The sequence below is a fragment of the Coregonus clupeaformis genome, chromosome 16 (genome assembly GCF_020615455.1).
Source record: "Coregonus clupeaformis isolate EN_2021a chromosome 16, ASM2061545v1, whole genome shotgun sequence".
Classification (NCBI taxonomy): domain Eukaryota; kingdom Metazoa; phylum Chordata; class Actinopteri; order Salmoniformes; family Salmonidae; genus Coregonus; species Coregonus clupeaformis.
In genome coordinates, this window is record NC_059207.1 from 57064752 (window position 1) to 57077826 (window position 13075).

General features: G+C 44.1%; 1 protein-coding gene across 1 annotated transcript in view; it reads right to left on the bottom strand.

Annotated features, from left to right (window-relative positions):
* LOC121585202 (collagen alpha-1(XXVII) chain B) overlaps positions 1 to 13075 on the bottom strand; it is a 164561-nt gene that overhangs the window by 57548 nt on the left and 93938 nt on the right. The window contains exons 14-20 of the mRNA XM_041901636.2: positions 2005 to 2049; positions 1271 to 1324; positions 1084 to 1128; positions 529 to 582; positions 358 to 411; positions 211 to 264; positions 64 to 117 (exon numbers count right to left, since the gene is read on the bottom strand). Coding sequence (XP_041757570.2) covers positions 64 to 117; positions 211 to 264; positions 358 to 411; positions 529 to 582; positions 1084 to 1128; positions 1271 to 1324; positions 2005 to 2049 — 360 coding nt within the window. The remainder of the gene's footprint in view (positions 1 to 63; positions 118 to 210; positions 265 to 357; positions 412 to 528; positions 583 to 1083; positions 1129 to 1270; positions 1325 to 2004; positions 2050 to 13075) is intronic.

The following is a 13075-nucleotide window of genomic DNA, read 5'->3' on the forward strand; positions in this document are numbered from 1 at the left end:
CCATCTGACATAAGACAATGGTGCATTACTAGATATGCAGAAAAATAGTGCCTAAAAACTGACCTTTGGGCCTTCAGGGCCATTGTGACCTGGTGGGCCGATGTCTCCTGGGAATCCCTGAGGACAACCAGAGAACAGGTTGAATATAATCCATCACATGAAGATAATATAGGTCATGTGTAATCTTTCCACCCACACACAGATCCTTACCTCTTGGCCGGGAGGGCCAGGTATACCATCAGGTCCTTGGTCACCGTTCACCCCCTAGGAGAGAGATTTCAAAAGTGATAACCTAGTAGTATACTTTACATAGTCCCAGGTACACAGATAGGTCTCTATAAAGGTTAATGGACTCACCTGTGGCCCTGGTTTCCCTTGAATGCCTGGCAACCCAGGTGAACCCTGGATACCCTGTAAAACAATGAGAGCATTTCTGTGAAAATAAGTTATCCACAGTTAAACCCCAGACACAAAGACTCAAACGACAAACATCAGCACCATCTGTTAGGTGGTAGCGGAGTGAAATACCTTGTCACCTTGGAATCCATTCTCTCCTTGCTCTCCTGGAAGACCAACTTCACCCTGAAGAGTGAGACAGGTTAGAAGGTTAAGAATACACTAACAAATGTACACTATAAATCCTCATCTCTATTGATGAGTACTATAGCCAGCTGTCGGGCAGATTCAGTATGGCCAGTAGGCTGTCATCTGGTGACCTGTCGACTGCATAGGAACACTGCACATCTGCCGTTGTTATTGGCTGAGTACAGCATGTGTATGTGTGCACTTTTACTAAGAAAAGCACATATTTCTCAGTACCTTATACATATGCGTGATACATGGAGCACATAGCAAGCCCAAGCTTTAAATTTGCAGTGATTGATGATGAGTGTCATCGTGTAGGCTTGGGAAAGTCTTTAAACTGTTCCTGAATCAGATTGCTAGAGATGTCTGTAGTTTTAGCGCATGTAACCTCATCCCCAGAGAGCCAGGTAGTGGACGAGACTATATTGCATGCATAATTTGATCTGATAGCATGGTTTATTTACATACAGTAGGCTAATAATGAGGTATTCAGATCACCTTATCACCTTTCAGTCCTGGTTCCCCTGGGTTTCCTGGTACCCCCTGAAATTTAACCAATCACAGATGAGCAAACAGGCCTGGTGTTGCCCTGAGAGAAATTATGACACCTCCTGCATTGTATTAAATGTACAACATTTTGTAACAGCATGTACAGTAGACGTGAGTAAAGCAGTAGGTCAGTTACCTTGAGTCCACATGGTCCTGGCAAACCCATCATCCCTACAGGACCCATGTCTCCCTGCCACCAACAACACACAGAACACACACTTAGAACACTGTAGACGGAAATGCAGCCCTACAGCTGTAGGACAATTATGTCATGCACATTCCTAACATATGTATACAGTAGTTAAGTTGAATGATGGAGTAATGCTCTTGCTCTATGTTCTTAATGGCAACATTTGGGACATATATTTAGCTCTGTTTATCACCAACAAGACTGCAACAAGACAAACTATAATCAGGCATCCCCAAACCAATCAGTGTCCTAGAGATTACAGTGGAGCAGAGACTGAAGGTGCACACTTAGAAAAGAGGTGCTATCTAGAAGCACAGAGGGTTCTACACGGAACCACAAAATGTCTAGCTGGAACCAAAAAAGGGTTCTACCTGGAACCAAAAATGGTTCTTCAAAGGGTTCTCCTATGGTGACAGCCGAAGAACCCTTTTAGGTTTTAGATAGCTCATTTTTTTCTAAGAGTGTGCACCTTCACTCTCTGCTCCATTGCACTCTCTAGGACACTCTGCATGTAGAACCCTCCACAGACGGTTCTACATGGAACCCAAAAGGTTTCTACCTGGAACCAAAAAGGTTCTACCTGTAAAGAAAAAAAGGGTTCTCATATGGGGACATCCGAATAACCTTTCTGGAACCCTTTTTTCTAAGAGTGCACATGCCACATGGGTTTTTATACTCACAATGAGGCCGGGAACTCCATTAGGACCAGGGGCTCCCAGCTCGCCCTAAGAGAGAGAGAGAGAGAGAGAGAGAGAGAGAGAGAGAGAGAGAGAGAGAGAGAGAGAGAGAGAGAGAGAGAGAGAGAGAGAGAGAGAGAGAGAGAGAGAGAGAGAGAGAGAGAATTTCTAAGGTTATAGGCTCTATTCCAAACAAACACAGGCAGAAGAGAGGCACAGTGTTCCTTACGCTTCTGGGAGTAGGAGGGGGAGAGACCCTAGATCTCAGAATGTATGTGTGTGTTGTCCCCCCCCGCTTGTGTAATCTCCAGCTCCCATCTCGTGGGTCAGGCCAGGCTAATGAAAGGGGGGCTGGCGCGACACACAGAGAGGGGCTTGTTGTCCCCGGTAACTACCCCACTGATACGTGCCATGCCCACATCCTCTCCAGGTAGAGAGAGAGAGAGAGATACTTGATCTGTGAACTGAAATAAAAACAAAGCCGAAAAAAGCTGAAAAAGCTTGGAAGAAAGCTTTTTCAAAAGAAGAAAGAGATTTTCAAAATGGAGATTATGTACCATACAGATGTATTCTCTTTAAAGGCAAAGAAAAACGTTAAAAGTAAAATAATGAGAGAGTCACCCGAGACTTCTCAATACTATAAGGGAAGAAAACCACAATAAATCTCTTATTTCATACTGAGAGCCCCTCAGCCTGGCACCCTGCTGTGCATGAAATACCCAAAACATGGAAAAGGCAGACAGATAACAATCAATGAGGACAAACTGCCCCTGCCTCACCATTAACGTCTATCATAACGGCACCATCATGATCCAGCCAAAGCAGCCTAAGGAAGTTCCAGGAAGAGTTCTAGTCCCTAAGAGAAGACACAAAGGAGCAAGCAGCCTCTCCACAGATCAACATCCAGGAGAAGACCACCCGTCCAAGCCCTGACAGCAGACTCGTCTCTCTAAGACTCTCCTCCCACATCAAATCTCTCAGAAAGTCTATCTGTTCTAGAAAGAGACTTTTCTGAGTTCAGGGAGAAATCATTGACCTGCCAGAGCAGAGGCAGTCAAGAGCCGACAGAGGAGGAGATCAGCCTGGTGACTCAGTGGAAACAGCAGCCTAGTGAGATCAGGGAGCTACAGTCAGCCACGAGAGAACTGGAGGAGGACAACCAGGCCCTCAGAATGTAAGTGTGTCGCCTGAGAGAGATGCTGGCCATCACTGTCAACAACAGCCACTTGCAAGACCTACAGAGAGAGCTACAGGAGCTGAAGGAAGAGGTCATCAGGCACCAGCCCGGCCACACTGCAGGGAAAGAGTCATCAAGCTCTGGTGCCCTACGACATACACTGCCATGGAGTTGCTGTCAGAAGAGAGACTGAAAGAGGCAGAACACATCCATATTTACTCCGGGACAAACAGCGTGACAGCATGCAGGGACAACCTGGCCAAAGCTCTGAGACAAGAGGCTACCAAAGCTACTAAAGATTTCCCTTCAGCCAGAATCATCCGAGAGTCATCGACACCATCAACACAGAGGTATCACAGCAACACAGAGGTATCACAGGCCTGTTGCTCTCTGACAAAGGTGCATCTGGTGCATCACTAGGACATTCAGCCTCATCACTTCTATGACCACGTGCACCTCAGCAAGAACAGAGTCACGGTCTTCACAAAAGCCCGGAAAGACACTGCCGGGGACAGGACCCCCTCCAATACCCACACCATGCCCAGAGACTCTAACCAGCACTACAAGAGTCCCAGGGCCCCTCCTCAACGTACAAGGAGCCCCAAATTACAGGGAGCCCACATCCCCACTGGCCCCTGTCACCATGCTGCTCCTGGTCCTCATGTCCCCCCATGAGTCATCCCTGGCAGAGTACCCACCCAGCCAGCCACAACAGGCATTACAGAACAGTTACGCAGTAGTGACTACAACAGGGTCCTCAGTACAGGACAACCAGAGCCAGATAAGAGACCTGTTGGCTCTAATCTGCTTTAAGATAGGCATACTGAACTAAAAACATACATCCACTACAGATGACATCCAGGGTAAAGTACTAATGTATGCATAGGATATGTAGAACTATTATTATTATTAATGAATATTTAAACACTGTTTATTTGTTTTATGCGGATAACATGTTATAACACATGATAACACCCACAATGATAACAAATTGGTTCACAGATTAAGCATTCCACTGTTAAACACATAAAGGACTTGGCATATAGGATCCTTAAGTATACGCAGCTAAAACATTCAGGGTTTGTGCTCTTCAACCTTTGGTGTGAAAAGCACAGACCCAGACTTTGTAGATACTGTAAAGTTTCCTGTTTCAGCATTACAAAGCCCCTGTGCACAAAGCGAGGTCCATACAGAAATGGTTTGTCGAGTGCGGTGTGGAAGAACTGCGAGCCAAGCCTAATCCCCCAACATCAGTGCCCGACCTAACTAATGCTCTTGTGGCTGAATGGAAGCAAGTCCCAGCAGCAATGTTCCAACATCTAGTGGAAAGCCAGCAAAGGGGGGACCAACTCCATATTAATGCCCATGATTTTGGAATGAGATGTTCATTTGCCTGTTTTATAGACTTTCAACATCTAGCAATGTTCCAACATCTAGTGGAAAGCCAGCAATGGGGGACCAACTCCATATTAATGCCCATGATTTTGGAATGAGATGTTCATTTGCCTGTTTTATAGACTTTCAAAAAGCCTTTGAAGGTATGTTCTTAAAACTCCTTCAAGGAGGCAATGTGTATCACATTATTAATGTGATCTATAAGCAAAACCAATGTTGTATAAAAGTTGTCAAGAAAATAAAACGATTCTTTAGTCAGGACAGAGGAGGCCGCAATATTAGTCCAACCTTATTCAATATTTCTATAAATGAACTGGCTACCATATTAGAACAATCTACATCTCTGGGACTCACCTTAGAAATAAAGTTTATTTTATATGCCGATGAATTAGTAATCTTGTCAACAAAAAACAGGGGCTACAACCATAGCTGCGGGAAGTAGGGGTGCTGGGGGTACTGCATCTTCCCCTGATAAATTGAAATAATGTCTGAACAGACATAAATATAATCATTCAAAATACTATACCAGAGAGCATGATTTACTGTAGCCACAGAAGATCAATAGCTTCTACAAAATTGCTGTGGATTAAGTTTTAATCCTTTGCACTTTGTTGCAATTTGGGCAGCGTGACAAATATATACTGAACAAAAGAATATAAATGCAACATGCAACAATTTCAACGATTTTACTGAGTTACAGTTCATATAAGAAAAAAAGTAAATTGAAATACAGAAAATTCATTAGGCCGTAATCTATGGATTTCACATCACTGGGAATACAGATATGCATCTGTTGGCCACAGATACCTTAAAAAAAAAGGTAGGGCCGTGGATCAGAAAACTAGTCAGTATCTGATGTGACCACCATTTGCCTCATGCAGCGCAACACATTTCATTCGCATAACGTTGATTGTGGCCTGTGGAATTTTGTCCCACTCCTCTTCAATGGCTGTGCGAAGTTGCTGGACATTGGCGGGAACTGGAACATGCTGTCGTACACATTAATCCAGAGCATCCCAAACATACTCAATGAGTGACATGTCTGGTGAGTAGGCAGGCCATTGAAGAACTGGGACATTTTCATCTTCCAGGAATTGTGTACAGACCCTTGCGACATGGGGCAGTGCATTATCATGCTGAAACAGGAGGTGATGGCGGCGGATGAATGGCCCAACAATGGGCCTCAGGATCTCGTCATGGTATCTCTGTGCATTCAAATTGCCATCGACAAAATGCAATTGTGTTTGTAGTCCGTAGCTTATGCCTGCCCATACCATAACCCCACCGCCACCATGGGGCACTCTGTTCACAACGTTGACATCAGCAAACCGGTCGCCCACATGATGCCATGCTCGAGGTCTGCGGTTGTGAAGCCGGTTGGACGTACTACCAAATTCTCTAAAACGACGTTGGAGGCGGCTTATGGTAGAGAAATGAATATTCGATGCTCTGGCAACAGCTCTGGTGGACAATCCTGCAGTCAGCATGTCAATTGCACACTCCCTCAATACTTGAGACATCTGTGGCATTGTGTTGTGTGACAGAACTGCACACTTTAGAGTGGCCTTTTATTGTCCCCAGCACAAGGTGCACCTGTGTAATGATCATGCTGCTTAATCAGCTTCTTGATATGTCACACCTGTCAGGTGGATGGATTATCTTGGCAAATAAGCTTTTTGTGCGAATGGAACATTTCTGGGATCTTTTATTTCAGCTCATGAAACATGGGACCAAAACTTTACATGTTGCATTTACATTTTTGTTCAGTGTAAAACAGCTTGTTGCATTGTGGCCGTAGACATATAATCCATAGAAGGATTTTGGAACCTCTAACCTTGGCACTCAGACTGTTAAACTCATTAGTACACTAGCAATGGCTGCCAGTCCTGACTTGAATGACTTTCAAACATTTCTAAATACAATCCCGAGAAAAACGTAGGCATACCGTTTGGAAACCAAATGCCTACTGCTGAAAAGAGAAGACTAATCTCACCGTAGAAGCCAACCATTTCTTTCAAAACAACTTTTGAGCGATTCTGAGCGAACAGCACTGTTTTTCAAAGTAGCTTATCTTGAGACAGGCTATTGGCATCGGCCATCACCGGTGAGTAGCCTAGGCTTCATCTTCATCATCGGGTGAGTCAGTATCACTGAAAAGTTTATTTTGTAGCCTACTGTGGCCTATACAGTGGGGAAAAAAAGTATTTAGGCAGCCACCAATTGTGCAAGTTCTCCCACTTAAAAAGATGAGAGAGGCCTGTAATTTTCATCATAGGTACACGTCAACTATGACAGACAAAATGAGGAAAAAAAATCCAGAAAATCACATTGTAGGATTTTTAATGAATTTATTTGCAAATTATGGTGGAAAATAAGTATTTGGTCAATAACAAAAGTTTCTCAATACTTTGTTATATACCCTTTGTTGGCAATGACACAGGTCAAACGTTTTCTGTAAGTCTTCACAAGGTTTTCACACACTGTTGCTGGTATTTTGGCCCATTCCTCCATGCAGATCTCCTCTAGAGCAGTGATGTTTTGGGGCTGTCGCTGGGCAACACGGACTTTCAACTCCCTCCAAAGATTTTCTATGGGGTTGAGATCTGGAGACTGGCTAGGCCACTCCAGGACCTTGAAATGCTTCTTACGAAGCCACTCCTTCGTTGCCCGGGCGGTGTGTTTGGGATCATTGTCATGCTGAAAGACCCAGCCACGTTTCATCTTCAATGCCCTTGCTGATGGAAGGAGGTTTTCACTCAAAATCTCACGATACATGGCCCCATTCATTCTTTCCTTTACACGGATCAATCGTCCTGGTCCCTTTGCAGAAAAACAGCCCCAAAACATGATGTTTCCACCCCCATGCTTCACAGTAGGTATGGTGTTCTTTGGATGCAACTCAGCATTCTTTGTCCTCCAAACACGACCGAGTTGAGTTTTTACCAAAAAGTTCTATTTTGGTTTCATCTGACCATATGACATTCTCCCAATCCTCTTCTGGATCATCCAAATGCACTCTAGCAAACTTCAGACGGGCCTGGACATGTACTGGCTTAAGCAGGGGGACACGTCTGGCACTGCAGGATTTGAGTCCCTGGCGGCGTAGTGTGTTACTGATGGTAGGCTTTGTTACTTTGGTCCCAGCTCTCTGCAGGTCATTCACTAGGTCCCCCGTGTGGTTCTGGGATTTTTGCTCACCGTTCTTGTGATCATTTTGACCCCACGGGGTGAGATCTTGCGTGGAGCCCCAGATCGAGGGAGATTATCAGTGGTCTTGTATGTCTTCCATTTCCTAATAATTGCTCCCACAGTTGATTTATTCAAACCAAGCTGCTTACCTATTGCAGATTCAGTCTTCCTAGCCTGGTGCAGGTCTACAATTTTGTTTCTGGTGTCCTTTGACAGCTCTTTGGTCTTGGCCATAGTGGAGTTTGGAGTGTGACTGTTTGAGGTTGTGGACAGGTGTCTTTTATACTGATAACAAGTTCAAACAGGTGCCATTAATACAGGTAACGAGTGGAGGACAGAGGAGCCCCTTAAAGAAGAAGTTACAGGTCTGTGAGAGCCAGAAATCTTGCTTGTTTGTAGGTGAACAAATACTTATTTTCCACCATAATTTGCAAATAAATTCATAAAAAATCCTACAATGTGATTTTCTGGATTTTTTTTTCTCAATTTGTCTGTCATAGTTGACGTGTACCTATGATGAAAATTACAGGCCTCTCTCATCTTTTTAAGTGGGAGAACTTGCACAATTGGTGGCTGACTAAATACTTTTTTCCCCCACTGTATATATATATATATATATGACCCATTCCAGGAAGCTAGGCGTGTGTCGCACATCACTACTTCACAGGAGAGGCATTTGAACATAAATATATATATTTTTAATCAAAACGCATTTTTTGCCAGAAATGCCTTCTGGAACATGTGAAATTTAATGTGCCTTAATAGCAAACTTATATGCCATCTGCAAATACGAATAAAATGGTTAAATTACGAGCCTAGTTGGTTTAGCCAAGGAAAACGTCAGGAAACTTCCCGCTAGCCATGATTGGCTGAGATAATGGATGGGCTGGAAATGCCGAGAGATAAGTTTGGATTGGTCTGCCATGTAGCATGCTTCTGTCTCTAACATGAGCTGCTCAGTATGTGTAGATAATCGTTTCTACTGTGGCTTTTTTTAAAGATATCATGAAGAACTGCAAAAGTTCTTCATGATAGGTTCTTCGTGGTCCACCCACGCAGACAGTGTAGTGAAGAAGGCACAACAGAGCCTCTTCAACCTCAGGAGGCTGAATAAATTTGGTTTGGCACCTAAAACCCTCACAAACTTTTACAGATGCACAATTGAGAGCATCCTGTCGGGCTGTATCACCGCCTGGTACGGCAACTGCACCGCCCGCAACCGCAGGGCTCTCCAGAGGGTGGTGCGGTCTGCCGAACGCATTACCAGGGGCAAACTACCCGCCCTGCAGGACACCTACAGCACCCAGCCTGTTCACCCCGCTATCATCCAGAAGGTGAGGTCAGTACAAGCTGGGACCAAGAGAATGAAAAACCGCTTCTATCTCAAGGCCATCAGACTGTTAAATAGCCATCACTGGCACATTAGAGGCTGCTGCTGCTTATTGAAATCACTGGCCACTTTAAGAAATGGAACACTAGTCACTTTAATACTGTTTACATATCTTGCATTACTCATCTCATATGTATACGGGGCGGCAGGTAGCTTAGTGGTTAAGAGCGTTGTGCCAGTAACCGAAAGGTCGCTGGTTCTAATCCCCGAGCCGACTAGGTGAAAAATCTGTCGATGTGCCCTTGAGCAAGGCACTTAACCCTAATTGCTCATGTAAGTTGCTCTGGATAAGAGCGTCTGCTAAAATGTAAATGTATACACTGTATTCTATAATATTATACTGTATCTTAGTCCATGCCGCTCTGTCATTGCTTGTCCATATATGTATATATTCTTAAATTCCATTACTTACTTAGATTTATATGTATTGGGTAAATTGTTAGATATTACTTGTTAGATATTACTGCACTGTCGGAGCTAGAAGCACAAGTATTTCGCTACACCTGCAATAACATCTGCTAAACACGTGTATGTGACAAATAAAATTTGATTTGAAGTGTTGCTACTGCTCTCAACATTGCTGCACTGAATTTAAGATCAGTGGGAAAAAGTTGTGATGGACTACTTTTTGGAGGACTCTGAAAATGAATCAGACGATGAGGAAATCCCTGATTTAGGTAAAAGTGTTCATCCACGGGTAAGAGTCTAGCTACATTGTCAGGCATGATACGTTTCAAATTTTGTCAGAAAGTTATTTTCATTGCAAGTTTAAGCGTACTGTTAGCTAGCTAGCTAACGTTAAATTGCTGGTTCGCTAGCTAACGTTACGTTATGTAGTAACATTATTTGTTGCTCAGAAATCCATTTGCATTGCTAGTTATAGCCTAATGTTTGCTAGCTAGCTAACATTGAACCTAGTTGGTTAGCTTTAGCTACCTGCAGATTCATGCATGGTGCATGGTAGTATGGGTTGGCATTATGGGTCTAAACAAAAGACTCCACTATGCAAGAAACCATTTCACTGTACTGTTTACACCTTCTGAGTCTCTACTTTCATCAATTGATTGAGCCAATTGGAAGCTGGGGATGATTAGGTGGCCATGATGGTATGAGGGCCAGATTGGGAATTTAGACAGGAAACCGGAGTTAACACCCCTACTCTTACGATTACTGCCATGGGATCTTTAATGACCACAGAGAGTCAGGACATCCATTTAACATCCCATCCGAAAGACAATTGGTATCAAGGGACCTAACGTGTGCCAGGAAAACATTTCCTGCACCAGTACACCACCACCACCAGCCTGTACCGTTGACACCAGGCAGGATGGGTCCATGGACTCATGCTGCTTACTCCAAATCCTGACTCTGCCATCAGCATGACGCAACAGGAACTGGGTTTCATCGGACCAGGTAATGTTTTCCACTCCTCAATTGTCCAGTGTTGGTGATCGCATGCCCACTGGAGCCACTTCTTCTTGGCTTTAGCTGATAGGTAGTGGAACCCGGTGTGGTCGTCTGCTACAATAGCCCATCCGTGACAAGGATCGACGAATTGTGCATTCTGAGATGCCGTTCTGTACACCATTGTTGTACTGCACTGTTATTTGTCTGTTTGTCGCCGGCCTGTTAGCTTGCACGATTCTTGCCATTCTCCTTGGACCTCTCTCATCAACTAGCTGTTTTCGCCCACAAAACTAGATGTGTTCTGTTTGTCGCACCATTCTCGGTATACCCTAGACACTGTTGTGTGTTAAAAGCCCAGGAGTATGTCCATTTTCAGATACTGGATCCGGCATGCCTGTCACTGACAATCATACCACACTCTAAGTCGCTTATGTCACTCATTTTGCCCATTCTAACGTTCAATCTAACAGTAACTGAATGCCTCGATGCCTGTCTGCCTGCTTAATATAGTAAGCCACGGCCACGTGACTCACTGTCTGTAGGAGCGATCCATTTTTGTGAACGGGGTGGTGAACCTAATAAACTGTCCTGTGAGTGTAGATATACACTACCAGTCAAAAGTTTGGACACACATACTCATTCAAGGGTTTTCTTTATTTTTTATATTTTTTATATTGTAGAATAATAGTGAATACATCAAAACTATGAAATTACACATATGGAATCATGTAGTAACCACAAAAGTGTTAAACAAATGAAAATATATGTTATATTTGAGATTCTTCAAATAGCCACCCTTTGCCTTGATGACAGCTTTGCACACGCTTGGCATTCTCTCAACCAGCTTCATGAGGTAGTCACCTGGAATGCATTTCAATTAACAGGTGTGCCTTCTTAAAAGTTAATTTGTGGAATTTCTTTCCTTCTTAATGCGTTTGAGCCAATCAGTTGTGCTGTGACAAGGTGGGGGGGGTATACAGAATATAGCCCTATTTGGTAAAAGACCAAGTCCATATTATGGCAAGAACAGATCAAATAAGCAAAGAGAAACGACAGTCCATCATTACTTTAGTACATGATGGTCAGTCAATCCGGAAAATGTCAAGAATTTTGAAAGTTTCTTCAAGTGCAGTCGCAAAAACCATCAAGCACTATGATGAAACTGGCTCTCATGAGGACCGCCACAGGAAAGGAAGACCCAGAGTTACCTCTGCTGCAGAGGATAAGTTCATTAGAGTTATCAGCCTCAGAAATTGCAGCGCAAATAAATGCTTCACAGAGTTCAAGTAACAGACACATCTCAACATAAACTGTTCAGAGCGGACTGTGTGAATCAGACCTTCATGGTCAAATTGCTGCAAAGAAACCACTACTAAAGGACACCAATAAGAAGAAGAGACCTGCTTGGGCCAAGAAACACGAGCAATTTGACCGGTAAAAAGGGGGGGTAGAAGGATTACTTTATCCTATCCCAGGTATTCCTTAAAGAGGTGGGGTTTCAAATGTCTCCGGAAGGTGGTGAGTGACTCCGCTGTCCTGGCATCGTGAGGGAGCTTGTTCCACCATTGGGGTGCCAGAGCAGTGAACAGTTTTGACTGGGCTGAGCGGGAACTATGCTTCCGCAGAGGTAGGGGAGCCAGCAGGCCAGAGGTGGATGAACGCAGTGCCCTCGTTTGGGTGTAGGGACTGATCAGAGCCTGAAGGTATGGAGGTGCCGTTCCCCTCACAGCTCCGTAGGCAAGTACCATGGTCTTGTAGCAGATGTGAGCTTGAGGTGTGCGGAGGAGCGGGGTGACGTGAGAGAACTTGGGAAGGTTGAACACCAGACGGGCTGCGGCATTCTGGATGAGTTGTAGGGGTCTAATGGCACAGGCAGGGAGCCCAGCCAACAGCGAGTTGCTGTAATCCAGACGGGAGATGACAAGTGCCTGGATTTGGACCTGTGCCGCTTCCTGTGTAAGGCAGGGTCGTACTCTCCGAATGATGTAGAGCATGAACCTACAGGATCGGGTCACCGCCTTGATGTTAGCGGAGAATGACAGGGTGTTGTCCAGGGTCACGCCAAGGCTCTTCGCACTCTGGGAGGTGGACACAACGGAGTTGTCAACCGTGAATTTTGATTTGTTTAACACTTTTTTGTTTAATACATGATTCCATATGTGTTATTTCATAGTTTGATGTCTTCACTATTATTCTACAATGTAGAAAATAGTAAAAATTAAGAAAAACCCTTGAATGAATAGGTGTGTCCAAACTTTTGACTGGTACTGTATATATATTAGGCACCGGACCAGGGTTTCCATAATGAAAATGTGGCGCCTGACATTTGACCAGTAGCATTTTAATTTACCAGATATTTGAGAAATTTACTTGGTGCTTAACCTGATTAGGGCGTCCACCCACAGTGCTCAGAATGACAGAAATCACATTTAGATTATGGTAATTCATCTTAACAGAACATGCAAGTCGATGCGCACTTTGAAGATGTTAGAATAACAGTCCACATTTAATTTTCC